This window comes from Lutjanus erythropterus, chromosome 5 (genome assembly GCF_056507025.1).
Source record: "Lutjanus erythropterus isolate fLutEry1 chromosome 5, fLutEry1.hap2, whole genome shotgun sequence".
NCBI lineage: Eukaryota > Metazoa > Chordata > Actinopteri > Lutjaniformes > Lutjanidae > Lutjanus > Lutjanus erythropterus.
The window spans coordinates 9,052,230-9,078,975 of record NC_139321.1 but is presented as its reverse complement, the minus strand read 5'-3'; the positions used below and the strand labels follow the sequence as shown (position 1 = coordinate 9,078,975).

At 41.2% G+C, this 26,746-nt stretch overlaps 1 protein-coding gene across 4 annotated transcripts in view; it reads left to right on the top strand.

Moving 5' to 3' along the window:
• The first annotated feature begins 482 nt into the window (after positions 1-482).
• The window catches only part of LOC146326431 (spermatogenesis-associated protein 13-like), a 57,753-nt gene continuing 31,489 nt past the window's right edge, over positions 483-26,746 (top strand). For 3 of the 4 annotated variants that reach the window (XM_084718701.1, XM_084718700.1, XM_084718702.1), the window contains exons 1-5: positions 483-780; positions 3,042-4,724; positions 7,047-7,385; positions 8,204-8,330; positions 8,441-8,547. In XM_084718701.1, the coding sequence (XP_084574827.1) occupies positions 3,114-4,724; positions 7,047-7,385; positions 8,204-8,330; positions 8,441-8,547 (2,184 nt within the window). In that variant the 5' untranslated portion in view covers positions 483-780; positions 3,042-3,113. The remainder of the gene's footprint in view (positions 781-3,041; positions 4,725-7,046; positions 7,386-8,203; positions 8,331-8,440; positions 8,548-26,746) is intronic. The other variant, XM_084718703.1, reaches the window with a different exon arrangement.

The window sequence follows — 26,746 nt, the reverse complement described above, 5'->3', positions numbered from 1 at the left end:
GCAAAAGGTAATTAGTGAAATTTAATGTATTTTTAATATTTTGCAACTGTCCATTGATTGTGTTGCAACTGTCCCAAGGGTTAGGGTCGGTTTAAATATCTGACTTATTTTGTTAAAAAATAAATATAGTGAATAATAATAATAGGATAACTGGATAATTAGCAAACAGATGCATGTTTGATATAAAAAGATGCGGTGATGCATCCAAACAGTATCTGAGTCACTGAGAGAAATGCAAAAAGTGTTGCAACCGTCCCCAGTCTCCCCTAATGCAAGCTCTAACCAAAAAAAAAAAAAAAACCTAACTCAGCTCTGAACTTGCTATTTATTACAACACTTTGAATTGAAATAATTATAGTAAATTATGTGATTCTGAGTGTGAAGGCTAGGCGTGTGTGTGTGTGTGTGTGTGTGTGTGTGTGTGTGTGTGTGTGTGTGTTGTCCTGTCTGCGTGAGAGCTTTATCACAAATCTGAGTGTCGGCGTCTGCAGGAGCTTACAGGGCAAGAGTTCACCGGTCTGTCCCCTAACTCAGGGAGTTTCTCTCAGTTTGATGATAGCGGACGAAGTTTTTCAGAGGAGAAGAAGAACCAAACACACATGAGATCTACAAAGGAGTCGCTGTCCGCAACATAACTTCAGCCTTACTCATGGATATAAGTTAAGCCCGTCAGAGTACCAGTGGATACGTACAGCCGGTGTTAAAGGCGGTGTTTTCACTGACTTTAAGACAGCACCGACGATGCCCTTTTAAACTGGGAGGGGGGGACGTTTTATGTGGGTAAGTTAACAGCTTTAATTTTTTTTTTTTACGGTAAGAGGAGAGGAAATGGGTTTATTTTTCGCTTGTGCAAGTTTCTGAAGTTATTGATAAGTTCATCTTCATACGACGCGTAATTCGGCTGACAGTTTGAAGACGCGTTAATGCCCGACTGTAACGGAGATTTAACGGTTGCAACATTAATGTCAATTTTATTGTCGCCATTATACAAACAAACAAACAAACAAAAAAAGACGTAACTTTCTGACGCCCAGCCCAAACATGAAGTTACCCCGTCACTGTCGAGGAAACGTAACTTTTTAGTTTACTTGGTCACTGTTAGCTACAATAAACTGTCAGTTTCAGCTCGTGCACAGGTTGCTATAGATACCCTAAGTTTTGTGACAGTGTATGGAAACAAAAAAATGCGTGTATTTTGTTATTATGTGTCATTATGACTATCAGGCTTTACAACATATAAACAAAATCATATTAATGTCACCAGAATAAGTGGATATTACACAGGTGTTACTAATAATAATAATAATTAAGGTCCCATTTAGTCTGGCAAAGCCTTTTCAGTGAGCAGACATGCACAATAGGAACACCCTGACTCTGTTTGTCCTGTCAGTTTGTTTACTAAAACAGCTACACTATAAACACTATAAACTGTCAGTTTTTGCTAGTATATGTGGAAGTCAAGTTGCTATAGTTACCATAGGTTTTGTGACAGTGTTTGGACAGCAAAAACATTTTTTTTAAGTATGTATTTTTGTAGTGTTATGTCATTATAACAAACGCTCACAGTAAAAAAGTCACATTATGGTTTGGTATGGTGTGCCAGAATAAGTACTTTTTAATAACTTTTTCAACGCTGCCATATTGAAATAGTGGGCCAAACACAGGTATTACTATACTAATTCAGGTGCTGTTCCATTTAGTGTGGCAGAGCTTTTCCAGTGAGTCAACAATGCACAATAACAGCACCCTGACTCTGTTTGACCTGAATGGAATAGAACCGTAATTAATATAATTTAGAGCCAGACTAATATATTGGTCTATATTGCTATCTGCACTTTTTTTTTTTTTTTTTTTTTTTTTTACAGAATATAACGCAGTTTGTGTGTTTTTTTTTTTTGTTTTTTTTTTTACTTTTATCTGCAGCAGTTTTTTTTTTTATCAATTCAGCTTGTTCTTTTGTGTTTTTTATTTCTAGTTATTTCTGATTATTAAAAAATACCAGAGAAAGTTAGCGGTTTCATTGCCCTCATGCCATTTTGGACTTTATATATATAAATACAGAGTAACAGAATTGTTTACTCTGTAATTTTGGTATCAGCATCAGCCCCAAAAATTCAGTATTTTTTGGGCATCATTGGTAACACCTGTGTTTACCTTAATATTTCATGTCAAAATGGCTGCTGTGAAGAAGTCTACAGTCAAGTAACTTTAAAGAGATGCCAATTTATATTTAAATGCTAAAATAAGTCATGCTACAACATGTGTGACTGTAGAAACAGATTTTTACATTTTTGTATTGATTGAGTAGGCTTCTTTCTTCAGATAGAGGCTATTTCTTTACAAGCTTATCAGGAAAAAGCTTACAAATTAAATTGTGACACTCTGCAGAAGAGGCCAGCTTGATTGAAACACATCTATGGTGATGATCTCATGTAACAATAAAGACGTAATGCTGGAGGCCGCAATTACACAACAGGCTTCTATACATTAAAGGGATTATGAACTGGGGGTAATTAACATGTGTAGCACTTGCCCGGCATCTTCTTCCTCAGAAGGAGCTTATCTGAGCTATGATGATGTCACAGCCGGAGCAGGCCTGAAATAACCAGACATCTCTGTAGTGAGTGTTTCCATGACAACGCAGCCTCCTGGTTTAAATGGTGGACGGGGGACTGAGTCTCAAATAATTACTTTGGATAATGTGGACCAAATATGGGGGGCGGTGGGTGTTTGTGACTGTTGACTCATGGTACAAAAGCCCTTGTCTGAGAATCACAAAATGAGACCTCTGATGCTCTCACTGTGTTTTAGTGTTTAAGTAGCACTACATATCTATTATTCTTGAACGTTTGACCTCCCGTGCAGACAAAATTTAACTGACCGTCCACTGAGAATATTTAATATACGTAATACTTTTTGCATTTATGTCGTTCATCCACAGGCATTCTGAGCAAGTTAAGACAGAATAAGCATGATATGAAAAGATAGGCCGTCAGTTTAATGTCAAACTCCTGAATAAAAATGTGGTTTTGTTCCTCCAGGTATTTGAGAGAGAGAGGCCCGAGACATGATGTCCATTGGAGCTGATAGCTGACACTGTAGAATGAGAGAGGATGGAACAGACAGACAACCCTGCCCCTGAGAGCAACAACCCTAATGGGTTTGTCAACCGAGTGTTTAATGTTTCTCTGGATGTGGAGAATGAGACCAGCAGTGTTTATATTCAGGAGACCGGGCCAGGGCTTGCAGAGGGGCAGGGGGAGACCCAGGCTGCCTCTCCTCAGACCCCTGTCAAGGACCGACAGGAGGTCAACCGGAGGCCCCGCGCCACGGGGGGCATCTGGAAGATCTTGAACCGAAAGAGAGCTGCCTCGGAGCTGGAGCGCAGACCCCACTCCATGATCCTGCCCGGAGAGGCTTCCATCCCTAAACTCTCGTTTGCTGACAAAGTTCGCTCCTTCAAGAAGCTTAAATCCCCCTCTGTGTTTAGAGGGAAGACGGGGAAACTGTCCACTGCCAAGCTCAGCAGCTCCTTGGTGGATGAGGAGTCTTTCTGCCACAACATTGGCACTCCTCAGCAGTCCAGCAGGGGCACGCTTAGACACCGTGGCAAGAGGCACTCGTACGCTGGCTACACGGCAGAATTTGACTGCTCGTTCGAAGACATTGACCTCACAGCTCCTATAGACGGCCAGCAGTCGGCTGTAATAGCAGAGGCTGTGACTCAGAATGGCTGTAAACCACCAGAAAGAGTTTGCTATACTAAAAGAAGCCAAAACAGCTCAAGCAACTGTAACAAAACAGCTGCAGGCTGTGAGGAACCCAGCATTAAAGGTAGCCCGAGCACTCACCAGGCCAGAGGAAGGAGGCACAAAGATGTGTGGAGTTACCTGAGGAGGATTTCTCTTTTGGGTAAGGCCAATCCTGTCTACTCAGAGAGGAGCTTTGACTCTGAGCTTCACTCTTTGGACAAGACCATGGATTCAGACTATGGTTCTGTAGACTTTGAGAGCGTCAGAGACTTTCAACCACCGCCCCCGAAACAGTCGGACACCAATAAGGGGCACTTTGGTGGTCTGTTCAAGTTTTTCAACAGTGTAGCAGAGACTGCCAGAAAATGGCGGACAACATCACACTCCTTCACTCCTCCAGAGGGAGAGAGGACTCAGATGAGCTCTCCACGGGCCCCACAGCGCACAGTGGACAACATTCACAGTGTGTCCCTGACACTCCACAGTGACGGACTCCCAAAATCCCTGCCTACTCCATCATCACCAGTGACCGCTAAACCCTCACATTCCAGTAGCTTTGACAGCGAGGCTCCAGCACCTGTGACAGGTGGACGATCCCCTACGGTGGTCCTGAAAGCCTTCAGGGCATGCCCAGGATCTCAAGCTGTCAATGGCCTTAAGAGTTCTGATGGGACAGATGAACTTCCAGACAGAGAGACAAACCACAGGTCCACAGCTGTAGTAGAGAATCATATCGCCCAGTCAGGTCCAAACACGGAGACTAAAAAAGAAGCAGAGGTCAAAAGGGATCCATTAAACTGTCTCTGTCCAGAGGAAAAGGTAGAGGGACGGACAGGAAATGAGCAGGATTCCAGGGATGCTCCACCTGGCTCCCACCACATACAGGAAGTGACTGTCCAATCACAACAAGGTGATAAAGAGAGCACAACCAATAGTGTGCCAGCATCAGATTCCACAGAGGAAATATTTAAGGTATGTGACTTTAAATACAATGGGAGCTCTGCTAACTACGAGCCACTGGATTTTAATGAATGCATTTGTTAAAGAAATAAGTCATTTGTGTTGCTAAGTACTATTTACAGCATTTTCATGTATAATGTGTCTCACATTTATGCCATAACCACATTCCATTGCAGGCTTTTTCCACATCATTAACATTGCCAAAGGCATGCATCATGTAATTACTGCTCAACATATCATTTATGTAACTGTTTTAACCATGGCCATTCTTTTGCTTCTTAAAATCATCAACAACAGATTAGAATGTAACAGGTACCAGAGCTGTTACTCAGTTCGTCGTGATTTAAGTCTTAGGTGTGGTTTATTAACTGTCAGGGAGAAACAAAAACATTCAAGACACCAGCCAGCCTGTGAGGACATGACTTGGGCACCTACTCTACAGTTGTCCTTTTGCCCCATCTGTTGGAGAGAGGAGGAAACAGTCAGTAATTGCACTGGTGGACAACATCACATCGGAGGAGTTTGTCCTTTCCTGTGTAGGCAGGAAAAGTGTAGCATGCAAGGAAACCCTGTTTCTCATAAAGCCGGCCGTGTGTGTGGCTGCGGTAGCCCTAGAGCCCAGTGACGTCTGCGCCTCATGACGGCACCCTTCCCTTCTCACTCCAGTGGAGGCATTAGTCATCTCCCTCCTAGTCACACCAACGAGTCAGGACATGTTAGCCCCAGCTCCTAATGACAAAATGAGATGTGACATCTCAATACTCAGCACACTTTCATAGGGGTTTATTATGCAAGGGCAAGGGCTGTGGGAATCTGTGTTTAGGGAAGGGTGTTAATGCGCAGTCCTGTGATAATTTAGGAGAATGATGATCCCAGGAAAATCCTCCTCCCTAAGCACCAACTGTTTACACATTAAATCCACCAGTCTATTTTATTTTTCCTCTTCTCTGAAATTAAATCGCCATTAAAGGGATAGTTCAGATTATTTGATCTAGGGTTGTATGAGGTACTTATTGATAGTTAGTGTATTCTGTACAGTAGATGCCGGTCAGAGAAGCAAGCAATCAATTTAAGTATACGCTATGTTTTTCTCCAGTTTTTCTGTGAATTTTAACTGTTCTTTTAAAGGCACAGTTCACGACAAAATCCAAAATGCATTTTTCTCCTGGCCTGTGGTGCTATTTATTCAGATTTTTTGTTGAAGTTGCTGAGTTCTGGAATTACTGGCTGCATTTTCTCAAACATAATGGGAATAAATGACACTGGGCTTGAGGGACTCCAAGCACCAAAAAAAGAAGAAAAAAACAAACATCTGAAAAATTCAAGAATTCAAAAACCAGTAATGATCCACAGACCTGGTTGTGTGCAGTTTCATGTAGTATCTACTTTCTTTCTAGTAGAAAGAAAATAATTTTCGTAGATTCTATTGCAGAAAGAAAGGAGTTCCAACATGAAACTGCTCACAAGGAGGTCTGTGGATTACATTGAGTAACTGGGTCGTGATTTTTGTAAAGAGACAATTTTTAAAATTTTGCAAATGCTGTTTTGTGCGTGTGTGGTTTGTGAGCACAGTGTAGTCCCCTTTATATTGGAGAGAGGACAGACATCTGTATGGCTGATATCTCAAAAAACACAACAAAAAAATCTAGGTGGATAAATAGCGCAAAAGGCCAACGGAGAAATATGTATTTTTGATTTTGGAGTGAACTGTCCCTTTAAAGCACCAAAGTCACGTTATAAATCAAACAAAATAACCAATCAAGGCAGCATTAGACCAGCAACTCCAGTGTTCTGCAACGTGAAATGACTGATTTTGTCTATGGAGTGTGGTTGATTTGGAGAGAGCAATATTTGGCTCATATAACCGCAATTTACTGTTGGAAAAAGACTGTCTGACAGCACAGTAAAGCAGAGACAATATTCTAAATATAGCATACAATAAAACTGATATTGATTTTTTTTTCTTTTAATAGTTTAAATACCTGCTGTTGCTGACCCTGTCCTCAGCAGGTCATTGCTTAGCTTCCATGCTGGTGCCCCTCTCTTCTTCTTCAAACTGGGCATGTGCCAACCAGCATCTACTGTACGCAATACACTGAACAGTAATAATAAAAATCCAGACTATCCCTTTAAGGGGCAGCCTTGGCAATTGTGGCTATCTACTGATGCATTGCAATTAGGAACATGAGCTCATGGCGAGTTGGATCTTTTAAAAGGAATCACGAAGTATATTTTTATGAATCTTTAGAGATATTCCTCCTAATTCCCTGCACAAGAAATTCATTGTTGCACCTTTATCTGGGCCAAACTCCTGAGTATCTGTGCCAATCACAGCTGTGTGAGCAGATTGCCAGCCAGACAGGCTGCAGTGTAAGACAGCCGTGCGCAGCCGTGCCCCACTCTAGCACAGAGAAGACCTCTGTACCTCACAAGCCCCTGCGCCCTCGTCCTCGCCCGGCCTCAGCTGTACTGGACCTGTGGAGGCCCAACCCCGACCGAGATCTCTACAGCCATTATAGTGAGGTTGGCTCACTGTGCCGACCGAGACGCAGGCCCGCTCCCACCATGCAACACTCTCCGGGGCAGAGACGGATGGCTGCTCGCTCCAGGCCTTGCTCTGTCATAGAGACCAGTGTTACTAGGGAGACTCAGTCCACGGAGCTGCACCACAGAGTAAGATGTCAAACAGGCATTTATACATAATTTCACTGAAAGTAAACACGCATAAAAATGACAAATAAGCACTCCCATAAATATCAAAACACACATTTTTGTTCAGTTTAAATGTATTTATATCCCTCAGACATAAATACATCACATCCTGATGTTGGAAAAATGAAAGCAGGAGGGCAGAGTCTCACTAGTAGTCTCTACCAACTCACTGATAAATATAGCCCAAGCCCATAATGAATCAAACACACACTACACACTTTGAAGGGCAGCCCAGTACTAACCCAGTATTTATACACCACTCACTGTTAGCTGCAACAATGCATGCATGCTCTGCCCCATTTATAGAGGCCTGTATTTCTGGATGCTGCTTTTCCCTCGGCTCACCTCCTTCTCTTTCTCTTTTTTCTCTCTTCCCTCACCCTTTCTTTCACTTTCTTTCTTTGTGGCTTCTCTTTCTCTCTCCCTCACTCTCTGTCTTTTTCTGTGGCCAATTTTCTGCCTCATCGCTCCCATAAGCTCTACCTCTCGTTGCCCTAACTCAGAGTCAGTTCATTTTAACCTGAGAGACCGCCTGCTTGGCATGATGTATAGTCTCTCATGGTTTGCTGCAGGGCATGCACACCGACCAATGCACCAGAATAGACTTGCTGAATGTGAAATACTTAAATTCTCTGCAAAAAAAAAAGGGGGACAAGGCAGTAAGGAAGAATTTTTTTGAACATGAAGGGCAGGGTAATGTGTGCATTCAACCTTGTGTGTGCAACGACATAACCCTGTATGGAATATAGGAGATGCCCTAACTACTCAGTTCCCTCTAGGCCTTGTCTCGCCCCCTGGGTGTGTCACCGCTAGAGCCCCCACTCAGGGTCTCTATCCAGCGGTGTCGCTCCCTGCCGCTGCCCCCCAGCACTCTCACTGCCTTGGCGCTGCTACTGCCACAGTCAGGTACCATTTCATATTTTTATTCTATATCAATATGCAGACAGTTGATTGATGTGTGTTTGTTAAATTGATCATCTGTTTGCCCGTCCGTCTGCGTGTGTCTGTCCCCGCAGACATGGGTCAGACGTCATCGTCGGTGCGCCTGCGGTCTGGAGGCTCCGGTAGCTGCAGGAGGAGGAGGCTGTTGAGACCTGGTTCAGAACCACTGCAGGTCAACGTTGTGAGTCCAACACACACCCTCATAAACACACACACACACACACATTTGAGACAGATTGATCTTCTGTAGTCACTGCTTTTACTCTTTATTCTGTGAGGCTCTTTAGAGTGGTTAATTAAAAGCCTACCACTTAACAATAAGACTACCCTTACAGATTATTTATAAAGATTTATAATTAGGTTGTAAACACTTGTTGCAACATCTTGGATAAAAAGAGCGACAGTGATCTGTGGCTGGCCAAGTCTTGAACTGACATTTCTTTGTTCTGTTAAGCCTCAGATCTCATTGCTTACTGAGATTACTTCGTCTTTTCCATCAGCCAGCATTTATACCTGTCAGCTTCACTGCATATTTGTTAATAAGTTACCAGCATTTAACCACCGTCAGCATGTCTTCATCGTTAAAACGTTTCATTTGGCATCAAATTGACATATCAGATTATAAAATTCATGCAGTAAGGCTTTGGCAGTGTTGTTTACCTTGACATTTTCAGCATTCAACATCTTACACTTTACAATAAGGCTCCCTTTTGCCACTTGTACATGGTAGTAATTCATTAGTAATAGTTAGTAATAGATGTTCTGATGTCATGCTGGATTTTATACACATCTATAAAGAAAATCAGCCAATATATCAATAATAGAATTTATTTTACTCCCAAATATGAGTATCACAATCATGTCCAAAAACCCAGTATTGGACAGGCTTGAATTGGTACAGCAGTAAGCAGTAACAGGATTGTGCCAAATTGTATTAAAACTGGGTTGTGACTTGTTTCTAATTGTTTATTAAAGACTTATAAAGTGTTTTCAACCCAATTATAAACTAGTTATTAATCATTTATAAGTACTGTCTTATTGTAAAGTGGTACCATGCAAAAAAACACATGCAGAGATTTATAGCAAATACTGGGACTACTGTATGATATTACTGTACGTGCCTATACACACACATACACACAAACATGTCACAGTGAGTTTGTTCACCTGTCGCACATATGAGCAGATATAGCTGAGATAACAGGATGTATAATGGAGGAGGGGTATGACTGATAGATAACCTCTCGCTGATACTGGTAATATGGAGATGACAGAGCACTGGTCAATGTTTCATCAGATAATGAAGGAACTGATCCGTGAGGACGGTGGCCGCGTGGATTAATGTCATCCAGTACTCTTAGGCCATTACTCATCCTGAATTGGGCAGCCAGCATTTCAGATATTTTCTTTTAATCTGACGAGAGCACACGCAGACAAACGGACTGACTTTCACAGCAGAAAGAGGAACGACATTAAATCGTTTTCATATACCTGGTGCGCTCGAATCTGTGAGAGGTGTAACGTGTCTTTGTCAGTTGTGTAAAATTAGCTTCAGAGTACGTCAAAGTAATACTACTCAGGAAGTGAAACCAGGCATTTCAGAATCGCTGCTTTGATGTGCAAGTGGCCTCGGGGGGATTCTAGTGGAAGGAGATGCAGAGTTTCTCTGAAACATCCTGACGGGGTTGTGAACATTTCTGGGGCTGTGTCCAACATCTATACCTACAGAACTGCAATGCACAGGGCTTAACACCATTTACATAATTATTTTATCAGACTAAATTGAACCTCTGCTGACTCCCACATGCAAAGTTTCATTTTATTTTCTTTCATTGCACTTTTCATTCAAAACGATTACCTTATTAATTACATATGCATTTGCATTTAGTATTAAAGAAGTATATCCTCATTAAAAACAAGAAATATGGGCTGAACTTTATTTTACAGTGTGCTACTATAGACCCTTATTAGTGTTAATTAGAAGTTAATTTGGGACACATTAAAATTAAGGTGAAATCACATATCTGCTACATTTAAAAGTATGTGGAGATCTGTTGTAATGTGTCCTTTATTACCCTCTAAGAAAGTCTAATAAGGGTCTAATACTGTCTAATAAAGAACATATTATTTCTAGTTTTTGTCTAATTTAATACAAAGCGCAGCTTGTCGCGTCTTATGAATGTACTGTAAAATAAAATGCAACTGAAATATGTGTTCAATGTAGTGTAAGAATGAGTGTACACAGTGTTTACAACACTGTGTAGAGCTTTTCCACAATAGACTGAAATTCAAACTGTTTATAAGGAGTCAGAGAGGATTAACCACAACATTTGTAGTATAATAAATAGTCAGTTTTCATGAGATCTGCCGTCTACTCAACTGTTGAATTGTGAGCCGCGGGCTTTCAGTCCTGGCAGTCTTTTGCATTGAAATTTAGTAAACTGTGTCTTTGAGGAGGTGATACTACGGCATTTAGGCTTTGATTATAACTTTTTCTTGCCGGTCTAAATAGTGTTTGGGAGCCGCTGCACGTTGTTGCCATGACACTCGCTGGCTCCTGTTCATCTTCTTGCTTCTATCTTTAGGCAGCCTTTTTAAGTGTGAGCTAAATAGAGAAAGTGTGTGGGTGAGAGAGAGAAAAAGGGGTGGGAGAGAAACAGAGAGGGGAAGAGAGAGATGCTCCCTTTTGTATGTGCACTTTTGTGTCGTGGCCCTCCCCTGGGGTAGGGAACGTGGACTCATCACACTGGAAATGTCTTGTGTGTGTGTGTGTGTGTGTGTGTGTTTGAATGGCGAGGGAAGTTCATTTGTAGCGAGCTCAAATGCTGGGATTTATGACTGCATCTTGGGCATGTAGGTAGCATATAAATATACATACAGTATATATATTTATATACTGTATACGCACAATATGACATAACATGGTAACGCAGCTGTAGTGCAGTCACATGGATGGATGATGCGTCTACATTAAATCTGTGTGTTGCAGTCTTATATCTGGTAAGTCATGCATTGTTTATTTGGTACGGCTCTCATGTCAGGATGGGATCTGATGTTTGTGATACGGTGCAGTGTACGTTACAGTCCTCCTGTTAGGATGACTACTGGAGCCTAGAGGCCGCAGGCAGAGAGAAAGCATTCTCACTGCAGTGGATTAACTGCTAATGCTGACGCCTCTCTTCTCCCTTTCATTTAAATGGATTTCTCCCCCCCAGTCACTGCCCTCTCTCTCTCCTTGCCTCTCCTCTCCCTTCTCCTCCTCTCTTCTCCTCTCCTCTCCTCTCCTCTTTTCCTCTCCTCTCCTCCTCTCTCGAACTCTTTGTTAATTCCTATGCAGATGAGAGGACAGTTTCCTGTGTGTTACTAATGCTGTGCCCGAAGCTCTGCTGACAACTTGTCAGAAAGGGGGACTGTCTTATTAAGGACTTCACGCAGATTAAGAGTTTCAACAGAAATCTTATATGATTAAGTTTGGGCTAACCTAGGTCTGTCTGGTCATAATCATATTATGCAATGCTATCTATTTATTATGAATGCATGAGTCAGCAGGCAGTGGCTAGTTGGGAAAATAGTAGGGCAGTGATGAAAAAGGACACTTATGCGCACACTTTAATACACATGTGGGGAGCACCAGTGCTCATATGTTAATTTAACCACATCTTTTCTGTTTGTATCTGCCTCTTAGGCCTCAGGCCCTATGATACACGCTCTTCACAACACTCTGACACACATACACACACTTCACATGCTCCCCTGATGTATTCAGAATTCATCTGTCAGGCTGTATGAGTCACTGCATTGACGACCTCATTATTTGGTGAGGAATGAATAGCACCGGCTAGTGATATCTCTGTCAAACACACTCTGAATGTGTGGCATTTGCTTCACCCCGGGCTTTATTTTAGGGTCCTGTGAGACAAACCATGGGAATAGGTCTCCCTCAAAATAACCGCATGTATGTACAGTCTACAATCTGAGCCACAGGCGACCTAGAATCTTTTATCAGTGTTCGTTCGACATCGTCCCCATGCCAAAGTACAGGCACGTATCCGCTGTGACTTACTGCAGCCACCAGCTAATACTGTTTTGTAGGATGCAGCGGGCTCTGATAAATAGTAGTGCCGCTGACTGAATCCGAGCAGGTGGTTGTGTCAGAGCCTCCCTGGGCTGTTTCTTCCAAAGACTGGGTTTCTCTGCCTGTCAGGTGTGCGCGTGTGCCGTTGTTGTCGTATGCACAGGCGTGCAACTCCATGCTTATGTGGTGCGTGCATGTTTTTGCGTGCGCTAGAGAGAAAGACAGCTAGGCTCAGGGCCCTTTCTCTTATATAACTGTTAAGAGGGTTTCCTTTGCTCCCTACAGAAGCCACTTTTATTTCAGATGGCTGCATGTTCCCAGGGACTGGAGGAACAGTGCTGTGTGTTAATTCTCCTACTCACTGGTGTGTCCTGTTTTACAGTATCTCCACATCTATATTTTGTCAGATCACGCGTGCCTGTGCATGTACAGATTTGTGCTTTCCCGGAGCACATTCTGTTTTATACCTCATCAAGGCCGGTATTTCTATCCTTCCATCATCATCCCAACTATGTTATGCTGCTGCCACAGTAGGACAGTGGGAATTTATTGGTGGATGTTTCGGTAATGTCACAACACGCAGTGATTTTTGTTATGAGACTATTTAAGGCCTAAGGCACTCCGGTGCTTGTTATCCAGCATCAGTTGTATCATTTGTGATAGTTTTCCCAGGCTGCTTAGGTGCTTTTACCCACAGTCATCACCTTCCACCGTTTGTGTAATCCAGTGTTTGTTTTCATGGCTCCTTGACAGGTTTATATTAGGGTAAAGACTTTTCTGGTCTTGAGTCAACACGGAAGAATGTCACCTTGTGTTGGGTAATATGATGATCCCTTATTATCTGACAGCACCGTCTTGGAGCAGAAACCCCACAGGCTAAAATGTGTTATAGTTGTCTGGCACAGAGAGATTTTTATGTGTATTCATTCAACTATTAACTTTCACTTTCTGTTTTTTTTGTTCAACTTTAACTTTCTGCCTGACTATAATAGCCTGGCATTGCATATTTCCATGTCTCATTACAGTCTCATTACTCTCTACTCCCTACAATATATTGCAGTGTAGAGAAGTTGAGGGGCCCGGGTCCTGACAGTGTGTAGTGTGGCAGGTGGAAGTTTCTCGACATGTTCCCAGATCTACAGTAGATTCTTCATATATCTTTTTGCAGTCTCTGTGGCAAATGTGTGATGTTTTTGCAGGTTTGTAATCAATGAAGTAATGATTTACAACCGCTTAAACTACTGTAATTAAGTCACCTATTTTTGTCTGCAGCGCTTTTTTAAGTCTGTAATTTTACTCTTACTTAGGTATGCATTGCACCTTGTAATCTACTTCATTACTTTTAATCTGAGTAGAATTAAAATCCAAACCTTTCACCTACATTTGCAGACAGGTCTATGAAAACCATGACATGTGGACAAAAAAATTTAAAAATGCTGCAGCATTTACAGGTTGGGAGAGGCGACTGTAAACACTGACCAGAGCAGCTTGAGACTGAGGATTTGGAGAAACAGAAACCCCTTTTGATTGAACGCATGCAATTGATAATGCACCAGTGTTAAAAAAGCAACTAATACTCTGAGAAGTTTTTGAAGTATTTTTGACACCAGTAGTTTTACTTGTAATATTTCATTAATGTAATAGTCTTTCTACTTGAGTATAGATGTTCAGTGCTCTTGCCACCAGTGGGTTTTTGTGAAATTAAACTTTTGTATAAAAAAGGCACTTAATATTTTTGTTTTCAGCAGAGAAAGTTGGAATTGGAACAGGCTACATCACATTATGGGTACTGCATCAGCTCTCCCCTGCACCAAAACCTTCCACACAGGATATCTAATAACCTAATTGGCAGATTGCCATAAAATTTAAGTAGACTGATTTAATAACCGAAGTAGCAGCAGTTCATAAAATACAAAAATGATTGATGATGAACAAAAAAAAAGATAATTGTTTAATCCTACGTACATTCGCAATGAAGCATAATGTGGCTCTTGCTTTGCACATTGCTGTTATATATTCATGCTGAGCTCGAACACTGGCGAAAATTGTTCTACAGATGTAACCAACATTGACATTAGGGTCCAAAAAGAGAGGAAGCCAGGCTGGCAAGTATTTACACTCATCCAAGGTGCCAATACATTATTCAGACCTGATTAAGGGTTGTCATCCTTCCGCTTTGTCAACATACAAGCTAATATCTGCCGGCTGTTGTCAGGGGGATCATGTGTGTTTTGCATAAATTGTCTGTGTCTTCGAAACTGCGCCGACTCAATCTGCCTCAGTTCGAACTTCCCCACAAATACTGTAGAGTATACATTCATCATCTTCTGTTGCATCTACAATGAAGGAAAGCGTCTTGCAATATCCAGCAATATCTCCAGTTACCATAATTCTGACTTCAGCTGGAGGAGCAGGTAAAGGCAGCATCCTGATGAAATTATCTGAAAGACGCACTATACTCTTTGTTGTACTCAAATGCCTTTCTAGTACTTTTTTCATATTTACTTAAGGAGTGTTTAAGTACCCCTTCACAAACCTGTAAACACTGGTTTTCTGGCAGCCCTCCCCAAGCCACTCTATTACCTCTACCAGCGTCCACATACTAATTCAGCTGCTTCAGACTACCTGCACGTCGCCGTACAAGGTGGCTACCTCGCTGAACTGCTGTGGCTGGCACGCCTGTGGTGTCCACACAGGCTGCATTGTTGCGGGGTAGCTGCTGAAAGCCCTATCTTTCTACACTGAGATTGCAGAAGAGTTTTGAAGAGAAGAAAACAGCTGAATCTAGAAGGCAATCAGTGATTTTCCCCCTCCTTCAGAGAAAGAGGGAGGGGTGAAGGGAGAAAGAGAAAAGAGAGGAAGAAAAAAGAATTCTGCCCTGCATCTGGTTTGTCCATGACATATTCTTTAGATATAGACAATGAAAATGTAGTGAACATCTTGTTGTTGATATAATGTCAATATGACAGCCAATGAATCATTTTCTCTATGGCAAAACTGTGAATCTTTAGCTGAGGTGTGGCTGCAGCTGCACAACATGCACGTGAGCAGTGCTGCACATGCAGTATGAGTGGCTGCTCTAACCTGTTCATATGGGCAAAATAAAAACCAACAAGTGACTCCATGCACACTCACTGCTCAAGCATGTAGTGTGTACCGGCTGGTACATTTAGACAAAGGTACACACAGTGAATCCTGAAATCACCGCTGTGCAACCACTTGCTTTAAAATATCAGTGCAGCAAGGATTGAGTTAACTAGTTCCTACATTAAGTGACTTAGCGCACTTACGCTCAGCAGATTTGTCATGCTGACTCACATCGCTTTTCCCTCCACTAAAATTCGTGTGGCATATTTTACAAAAAGCATGACTTTGTCTGAATTTGCTCTTCATTAAGTACGGGTAAGCCTCCTCCCATTTGGTTAGATACTTGCACAAACTTTTAGCCTTTTTGGCAGGCACCCCATCCTTCTCGTGTTCATCCTTGCTTGCGTTCTCACAGTTCTTCTTCTTTTTTCTTCTATTTCTTTTCATAGACATATATACGCAGCCGCTGCATTGACCTTTGAATCGTGCGTCAACATCAACTGGCCCATGAACAAGTAAAAGTAAATGGAGGAGCTGCAGTTTTTCTGGATAAGAAGCTCTAAAACATTTATATTTCTCAACAGATAGCAATTGATTGTTTCTGTGTTCAGTGGTTCATGAGACCTGTTTGGAGTAAGTTGCTTTTTGTTCATAAAAACAGCAGCTCTCCTGTTCACAGGCCAATCTTGGCTTAATCAATTTAGCAATAATGTTAATGTGTAGCAGGAATGTGCTGAAAGGCCAATGTAGTTTCTTCTTATTCTTCTGGTGTTAGCAGGTATCGTTTGATTGAATGACTTTTTGTTACTAGATGTTACAGCTAAGGTTCTACATACTGTCACTTGCTTTAGCAGAGGGAAAGGTTGCAGAGACATCAAAAACAGGCTATGCCTTCCCTTTTTTGGGGAATTTTTTTTAAAAAATACGAGATTTGCAGGAAAATATCTAAATCGGAGGACTGTGGGAGAGAAGGGAAAAGTACAGGAGAATCCCAGGAAAAAAGGGAAGCATCTACATTTACATTTAAAACTATGAATAGATATCACACTTATATGTAGCATTTACTGTAATCCAGTCCTTCTAGACTTCTTAGGAGCTCAGAGGAAATCTTGTAGCGACAAAGATCCCTCAAGTGGAAAACAATGAATAGTAGGAATTGATTTTAAGATAGAATATTTGGGGCTTTTTGTGAAATTTTATTTTATTGTAAATTTAAAACTGCACAACTGCAGTGATCTAAATATATGTTAATTGAGGATTTGTACCTTGAACAGAATATATAGCCGTAGCTGTGGTCACTTCGTTCCTGCCCTAAAACAATGAGACAGAAGCTAACTGCCTGTACAGTGTTCTGCTAGTTAGAATGTATCCTGCAGGCCTCTGTGAAAGATGGGCTGGATTTTTCTGGCAGCTGCCACTTCTTGTGTACATTATTTAGCTTAACTTTCTGCCTCTGACCTCCCTGGCTCCCTGCTACACCACATGCGGCGTCAGAGAAAACCCTCCATCACATACACGTATTATGCAATCCCCACGCTCCTTGTACTTGTTCCTCATTCACCCTCTCCTTCCGCCTCCCCCCTTCTTCCTGACCTCAGAGCTCGTCATCCCTCCCTCCATCACTTCCATGTCTGTTTTCTCCTCTCCTCAGATCAAGTTTTTTTTTCTCTTCCCCACTGCTCTCTCTTCGCTCCCTCACCTCATCTTCCCCCCTAGTTGCTCCATCCCCTTCCTCCCTCCAGGCATGTGAAAACACCTGCTTCCTGAGACCTGTTGTGTGTGCGAACGTCCACATGTGTGCCCGTGTGCAGTCGTATATTTTAGATGGTGAGCTTGTTAGTGAATGTTTTACAGGATAGCGCTGTATCAGGTGGAGTCTATGAAGTCTTTGATGGTAGGAATTGACCTATCAACAGGAAGTAAGGTGCTGAGAAACACAGAATGCCAAACAAGCCTGCACCCAAATATCGTTTCACTGCAGAGTTTTGCATTTCAATCCGATGTTCTGCTTTTGAACTCTCGTGGCGTGGAAGCAGTGAGAATGTAAAATCACTTTAGCTCAGAGGACAGGTGGAGCTGTAGATGTTCCTATCCCAGCCCATCCCCCCCTTTATAGTGAGTTCCACATCTGTGGCACCCAGTGAGCATCATGGTTGATTAGAGCAGTTAGGGGTCACCGTGCCCTCAGGGGTCCATGGTGCTCTGCCAGGGGGGGGGGGGGGGGGCATGAAAAGTTTTCAGATTCATTCATTTAAATTATCATGATTTGTTACACAGTTAACACAGTTACATGTAAAAAATCTTTATTTCCTGAATATAGATATTTGAAGGTTTAAACATAAAGTAGTTGATAGATCATATTTCTAGTCTAACTCAGTAAATATATATAAATCTTCCTCCCACCAATCATGCATGCACCACCCACATATTACCCATTAATGGGTATTCAGCTTTGACATGTTGCAAATATTTTAATACATGCATAACATTTTTCTGATCTATTCACCGTTGTTCTTTAACATAACTAAATAAATGTGTAAAAAAAAAAAGGCTACGACAAATTATTCCAAAGGACACATGAAGGGGCATATTTTTTTGTCTTATAAGGGATCCTTGCCAGAGAAAAAAATTGAAAATCTCTGGATCAGAGTAGGTGAGGAGGCTTATAGTCAACCACAGCGTCTCTCAGATGACGTGACTAGCCTCACCAAAAATGTTACAATAAAAATCTAAATATACTCTGTTCCCAAAGAGACATGATACAGATATCCTACAAGCATCGTATGCAAATGCAGCACTCAGAAAACTCTGGAAGGATGGTAAAGGCACTACTGTTCTTACCTCCCAGTGTTTCGGGCTGCAGGTGGCTGACAGACCTCTGATGAATGATGACACCAGCGAGCACGCTCAGTACACTCGCAACCAGCACAGTGGAAGTACAGTAAAGCAGTGCTGGCTTAGGCAACCAACCAGATCCTAGCACAGGTCATTTGGTTTTATTCCTCAGCCTGCAGCTGGGCTCTCAAATGACCAATTTTCGGGCTTTATTTACGTGCACACACCAGGCCCCGACGGTGAACAGAAACATAAATAAATAAGAGTCTGTATTTTCAACAGTGTTGCTTAATGCTTCCTTTTTGTTGCCATTTATGAAAAGCTACAATGCTGTCTTTGGGGAGCTTGTTACAGTGTCTTTTAGCAGCGGCACTGTTTCCCCTCTATGGGAAATTCTACAGAAATTTCAGACTTACCACACCTTCACTGAAGAGCGGAGAGCTTGAGGGATTTCAGGTTGAAAATGTTCAGAATTTTGAGTAATTTAATGCATCCTCTACTCTTTAGATGAATCAGGCAGGTGTCTTCATGCAGTCATTCCCAGCCCTCTAGGAATGAGAACCAGGAAGCAGCTCTCAGGAACATCTGTCCCTAGAACAGTCTCGAGCTTATGTAAGGAAAGGTCTAATAGGTGGAGAAGAATAAATAGAAAATGTTGATGGTGAATAGTTAATCTAGATGAAATGCACTGCACTAAAAGTATAAATAAAATACAATATAATCTACTAATATAATTGCATCTATTTTTTTCGAAGATGTAATGAATATAAACTTTCCTAGAGTTGTCACGATACCAGAATTTTAAGCTTACTTGATACTGGCCAAGAGGCAGGATGATAAAAGACATTAAAACATAGATACAGCTAGTGCAAGAAAGTAATATTAGACAAAATTAAAACATCATATATACAGTATATGCAAGAACAGATTAAAAAGTCTTACAATCTTACACAGTCCTTTTTTTTTTTTTTTTTTAATCATTCAGCATCTGGGAAAACAATTACTTTCTTGCCAAGAGTTAGATGAGAAGATTGATAACACTGTTAGGATTAATGTGAAGCTAGAGCCAGCAGCTGCTTAGCTTAGCGTAGCATAGCATAAACCCTGGAAACATTTGTTATATCTCCTGCTATATCTCCTTCAACTCCTATGTCTTGGACAGACGCAGTGACTTGACCGCGAGTCTAATAGGGCCAGGTAATAGGGGTGAGCGATGTGGCCCTAAAATAATGGGACGATATTTCAGGGTACTCCGCGACAACGGTATTTTTGAGGATATGACAAAATACTGAACAATATATTTGGTTTAGAACAGCTGTTGAGCTCTCCTCAGTGGATTTTTGGGTGTCTTCATGCTCAGCTTGGTGTTTCTGATTGAGGTAGTGAAATTAGTTTGTTGTACTGCCTCCTTTTGCTGTTCCAGTCTTCTTGCACCTCTTGCATATTATCGTGGTTTATTATAAATCTGAGTTTTTGTAACCAAACGACTTCCACAATACACCATGGAGGTGGCAGCAATATTACCTTTGCTTTCAGCCATGCTTGTTCATTTTTTTATCATGAAAAAAAATTATATCAGGAAATATACGATATGGCACACCCATACCAAGCAACCAGCGTAGAATCCTGGTTTTCATACATATTAATCAAACAGCATGTGACTGTTGACAAGTAAAGAAACCCTAACCGAAAATGTTGCGCTGTTCCTTTGACGTTATGGGAATCTTTAACTCAAATATGCTGCATCAGCAAACACCGACACTTCCCCCCAGTGATTCTAATATAATTTGGATTTTTAATGGAGGTACAGGAGGACAGTGTTGAGTTCTCTGTGTTGTATGCTTTCAGCCATTAGGGCCACAGTTAACCTACTTTCCCTAAGCAAATAAAACACAATTATCCAACTAGCATGGAAATGAGTTTCCGTCACAGAAGACTGGAAAACAGGTGAGACGTGTATTAAATTACCTTCATATTTTATGTTTCTCCTCTGCAAGCTCGTCTTCAAAAGCCTGTTTTTATTCCACTGGAGACTTTATATACCCTAAACTCTGTCAGTGTTTATACAAAGACTCCATGTCTTCTCTTTCCCTGCTAGAACTTCTCAGTGTTGTGCAGACTCACTTGGGGCTGACATAAAGAACACAGTCGCAGGGCAGATTCATCTTGTTCTACAGACTCCAGAACGCGAAGATATTGCACTAGTTTATCATTAAATAATAATTCATTTCACTGGTCCCATGGCTATGTCATGAATGAGTAAGAGGATGTGTCCTGAAGACGTTAGCTCTAGGAATGTTTTGATACCACTTGTGATGTCTTTAACCCTAATTTCTCCACCCTACTTGGCATGACCTACCTCTTTTACCTCATCTACCTCTTACTATTTCTTAAAATTCACTGTGCTCTGACCCACTGACTCGCCTTTACTCTAACAGCCAAGTTGAGCTGAACGAATAAACAGCTGATGTCTGAACAATGGTGACAAAAGTGCGTTCAGGAAAAAGTCCAGCGATTTATTTTTAGGGCGCTTTGTGGCTGGAAGGCCTGGGAGGAAGCAGGAAGTCAGTGTGGTTGTCGTGGGGATGGGAGGGGAACAAAAGAGTTGGAGCAGACTGAAGGGGAAATGGGCGTGGTGGGCTTTGCCTCCCATTAGCCAAATACCTACTGACCACAAACAGATTTGTTTGCAAGCACTGAAATGTACAGTCTTATTCAGGGGGAGACTTTGTAAAGAATTTCAAAGAAAATTCTGCAGAAAGAGATGAGATAAATTTAATTAAACTTAGAGGGTTAGATTCATGCACTTCTTACTGGCGTTGGACTTAATCTAATGCTTAAAAAATAGGGAGAGTCTGGAATATTTTCACAGTCTTTCATCTAGAGGTGAGAGGTGCAAACGTTGTTCCTCATATGGCTGTCAGTGTGGCAATGATGGATGATACCAATATTGTAGCAAACGACCACTCCCTAAAGTAGCAGAGCTTCCTGTCTACATCCTACCAGGATACTACTAACTATTATGAGTAGATATTGCCCCAAGGCATGAATTTGGAATTATTGCTCTGCGGCAATAGTATAATTACACCGTGCTTTTTTTGGCAGCATTGCATCAACTTTGTTCGAGGAAGGTGTCGAGGATGTGCTTTCTACTCGCATCTGTTTGTAATGCTCATTGACAGGATATTGAGGCACACTCAAGGGCTGGAAACCGTCCAGTTTGATGACCTATGTCATTTGCTGATGATCTTTTCCCATTGGTGTAATTGGGCCGTGGTATCCGATGTGCACTGGAGTAGCTCGCTCGCAGGGGAAAAGATGTCCCAATCAAATGGGGAGTGAGCAGCTGCTTCTCTGGAAGGGGTTCAGGGTCATTTTCACAAGTGAGGGTGAAGTGTGAGATCATGAGATTGACTGTCAGTTGGGTGCAGCGGCTGCAGTATTAGACATCATGTCAGACCCTGGTGCGAGGACAAGACCACAAAGTCAAATTTTTCTGACCCTGACCTGTTTGTAGGGTTTGAAAGATGACAAAAAGGATGTCACTTCAAATAAAAAGTGCCCAAATAAAGTTTCTATGTAAGATAATTAGAGGATACATTCACTTTTTTCTTAATTAGGGCTGGGCGATATGGCTTATAAACATTATCTCAATATTTTTAGGCTAGTCTGCACTACCTTGATATGCACATTTTCTTAAAAATAGCAAAGACTGCAGGCTAGTTAAGACTAAATCCAAAATTACAGTAGTTTCTACCAGAAACCTCCATATCAGTATTGCAACAATATTGTATGGATGACTACTGGTGCTTTCAGAAAACATCAACCTAATGACATTTTTGATAAATAGCCATAAGTAATGTGGGTATAATGACTAATTGGTAAATGCAAATAATAGGGCAGCTGTAACTGTCTAGTAAGTTGACAAAATTACATCACTTTAGTCTAAGGAGACGCTCACATGTCCATATGCACAATGAAAGTGTTACTGGTCGCTGCAATTGTTCCTCCTGTCCGTACTGGCTGCAAACACATCCCCTCTTAAAGCATTTTCAGTGTGAGAACTGCAAAATACAGCTGGAGTTAATATTAGACTCCAGCAGTCTGAGTTTGACAAATCAGGGGGATATCTTCCAAAGTTAGAGTCTTTTTAATACTAAATCCCTGCGCTGTATCACTATCTCTTTGCCTCAGCTCAGTGAGGAAACACTGTCAAACACAAAGGCGGTATATCATACTAACAAGAATAATGTTGGAGGGTACACGCTTGATTCAGACTGCTGAAGCCACATATTAGCTTTAGCTTAACTGTGGAATATGAGGATGTCCGTTTTGTTTTTAAAAAGGACAGGGGAAAAAGGTGAAGTTTTGTTTAGGTGAGGTCAGCAAGGATTAATCGCACAGACAAGGATTAATAGAAAACAACTGAGGTGGGTTAGGTATTTATGAATGCACGTCCCCTAGAAGGTACAGTGGACAATCTTAGACAGAGCCGTGACACAGTGGAGTGATCTGCATTGCTCGGCCTAACTAGAGCCTGAGCAACTAGAGCAACATACTAGAGCCTGATTAAAATATTTTTTTTGAAGAACATATAAGGGAGGAATGATGCTTGGGCTGGTTTAGATTTAGCTCAAGGGGGAACATTTATAAGGACAAGAGGAGCCTTAAACGCTATAAATGCTGAGAAACTATGCTTGTTTTACAGCCTGCCCCTAATGGACTATAAACTATAAACGTTTATAATTGACTTACTGAGCACTACTGACATTTATTTAGCAGTTCATTTTACTTTAATATATTCTTTATTTTCTCACAGTTTATTTCTAGAATTGGATGACAGTTATTTAGCATGTTAAAGAATATTTAACTTGCATATTCTTTGATAAAGTTATTTGTTTAAGAGTGTAGCCCTCTCAGTACTTTTGCACAGTCATGTCTGTGCAAAAACAGTCCACATAGCAATGGTCTATTTTCATTCCAGCTCAAAAAATCACTACATCAGCCTCTATATCTGTGAATTTCTCCTCTCTAAAATATAATATAAAAGATACTGGATCAGATTAGTCCCAGCTCTGACTCGTCAAATGTTTTTTGTACATCAAAAACCTCAAATATGCTTTGGCTTTTGTCGAGCTTGCCTCAGAATTCAAATTAGATGCATAATCTGTCAAATCAAATATTACTGTAGTCGATGTTTATCAGCTGTGGTTTTATTATCAGAATAATAAATAATAATATAAATTCCCCATTATCGGACAACAATTTTCAGCCCAGGTATTCATTCTGCATCCCTATGAAACAATAAATAAATTTTATTTTGGTGTTGAAGTGCTGAATCAAACACTGAAATCAGTTCACCAAGTTTTATACTGAAAACCTCTCAACATTTTGAAATGGCATCATGTCCTTTTGTGATGTCAGTGTTTTCAGTGACACAGAACAAGTCCACATCTGCATCCACATCTGGTGAAATGTTGGACAGTGTTTACTGTGAGTTTTTCAAAGCGCTGTCTGGAATTTTATTGTGATTTATCATGAAAGTGTTGACCCACCTCTACAGTACATAGCTGATGAAGGCCACAAGAGTGCCAGAAAATTTCCAATAAGTGGACCTTGAGCTAAGAATTTTTTTGCATTACATTTTAAGGTGTTCTTAATATTTCTCACACTTTTCATAAGCTTTTCAGTTTGTTGGCATATAAATTGTCCACTTTAAAGATGTTAAATTAATTGTGTCAGCTATTACTAATCTCCAAACAAAATTGTTGGTATCACAAATGGCCTTCCAGAGGTCAAACACCAGTTATACTCCAAAACTACAAATCCGTCACAGTAATGACAGTCCAGGAAATGATGCAAGTCATATTAATTAATTGTACTTGTTGTATATGTAATGCATGTACAGTAGGTTGAAGTTCAGCTATATTTAACGTGATTCTCTGCTGTGGGAGATATTGTGCCGTTTTTACAAACTCTCCCTCTCTTTTGTATATGTATGAGTATATTAGCATTGGTGTCTGTGCAGATTTAGACTTTCAGATGTGACCTTTGTTGTCTAAATGTCAGGGAGATTGGAGAGGGAGCCCACAGAGGTAGGGCAGGCTTATGTAATCTGCTCACTCTGCGTTTCACACACACATGCACACACACAAGCACAGAGCAGGAAAAAAAAAAAAAGATCTTGTTTGAGGACGGTTGTCATATCTCAGCCGTGATGCTTCGTACAGCTCTCTGCAACTCACTGAAAGCCTGGCTTTCAGGAGCCATTGCTTTTATCAGCATGTATGTGCAGAAAGTGCCCTGGAAATTATTTATGGCTTTAAAAATACTGATATAGTGCACTCCTTTGGTGTTATTCTTTTAAACTTATTCTGAGGCCTTTTGATCCATCCCAAAGCTCTCAGCTGAATATGAAGACAGAGCGTAGTTTAGAGAAGAGGTTTTTGTGCCTGTGCGTGTGTTGGATGGTTGACTAGGTGGTGGCTGCTTTGGGAGTGCGAGGACCGAACTGAACTGATTCCCCCTGTATGAATTCATTCATGATCGCGTTGTGCTCTCTTCATAAGCTGCCAACAATGAGAGGGGCGGACACCAGGACAAGTGCCGCAGGCTGGGATGCACTCATGTGCAATACAGCGTTCACCTTAAGTATCACTGTGAACGCGGAGGCCAAAATAATGATGTGCATGCCAATGGCAAACACGTGCGTCGGATGGGAGCTGGAGCCATTGTGTCCTGTCACTCACAACACTCGCAACACCGAGCCTTAAAGGAATACTGCACCGAAAAACTATGTTCTGAATGACAAACTTTCGCCTCCTGCAGGTTTGAAAGGTGGCTCTGAAATCTCTGTAGCTTGTTCCTTCGTGGAGAACGTCAGCTGTCGTCTGCTCTGATTCACAGCAGTTGCAGTGTATTCTAACTAGGGATGAGGAATATGGCCATTTGATGGTATATGAGATTTTGTATCGCAGTAATAGTATATATCACAATAAAGTCATTGACCTAGAAATTTTAATTAAGAAATGGTTTAAAATAACCATGTTGTACCACCATACTTAATAACTATTGTGCCGTTTATCAGCAACTGCTCTGCTGCACACACAAGGCACGGCACTCGAATGTGGAGGCGAAAGAGAGAATGACACATTGATAATTTCAGCATGATCAAGGTAATCGTAAAGCAAACAAATGTGTGTTTGTAATGAAAGCTAAGTTAGCTTAAGTTACAGAAGTTAAAAGGAGCCACTTCTTGAACGCATACGCACATGCACGTAAGCGTAGATATTTTTCCCTGATTAACAGTTCAAGGGCTGTTCAAACCGCTGAACTTGTATCTTCCTCCAAGTGTTTTGTCCTTTAAAACGTGTGTGACAGTGATCCAGTTCTAATAAGCCTTGGATAATTACTGTAAAAGAGGCCTCCTTTTCATCCTGTCTCTACCTGATTAGGTGCAATAAGTGCTGCATAAACTTTTGGCAGCTCATTTAGGGACTGTCAATAAATTGCCTTTTGAATGACACAAAACTAATGTCATTTTCAATATCTTCATACTGACTGGCCCATTTTAGGGAAGATTAAACTAAATTGGTCTCATGTAGAACACTTACTTTTATTCATAATGACTAATTAATCTATTTTACATAAATATTTTAATAGAAAATAATTGCAGTTTTTTCAGTAGCTTCCACGTCATGTGACCCAGTGACAAAACTCAATACTGTATTGTATTACTACACAGGACAAATATGACATAACTATTATTTTGTATTTAAGTGTTTCACCTTTTTAATACAACTATATTCATGGAAAATTCATAATTTTATTTCAGTGTCAGGCATAGTGCCCCTTTGTCCCTTTCTCTCCCTTTTTTCTAAAGGTATGCACCCAAACTGGGCGGATGTGTATTACCGCCACCAACTGTCACTCTCAAGTCAAGTGAGAACAGGAAGCCTAAGCAGTCCTGCTGCACGAATCACGTTACCTTGCAAGGCAGCTGGATTCAGAGTGAGAGAGAGAGAGAGAATAGAGCTCTCATTTGCTTTGCTGTTTAAACAGCCAGATCTCTACCGGTGGACATATATTTCTACCATCACAAAGTATACCTTCACATCGTCCAACCCTAACCCCAACAGCAGTTTTGTGGGGAAAAAATGGAACCAAACATCCACAGAAACTTCTCAGAAGAGTCCTGAAGCACAATACACGTCTCTTCTATCCATCCATATACTCAGCATACAGTCATATTTAGCTATATACAGTCACACTTCGTCAAAATATATCGACCTGCAGCTACATTTATTTATGTTGGCCCTGAGTGTAAAAAGCTAACCGAGCTAGAAGCAACTGCAGTGTGTTTATGTGGCCATATGTTGGTGCA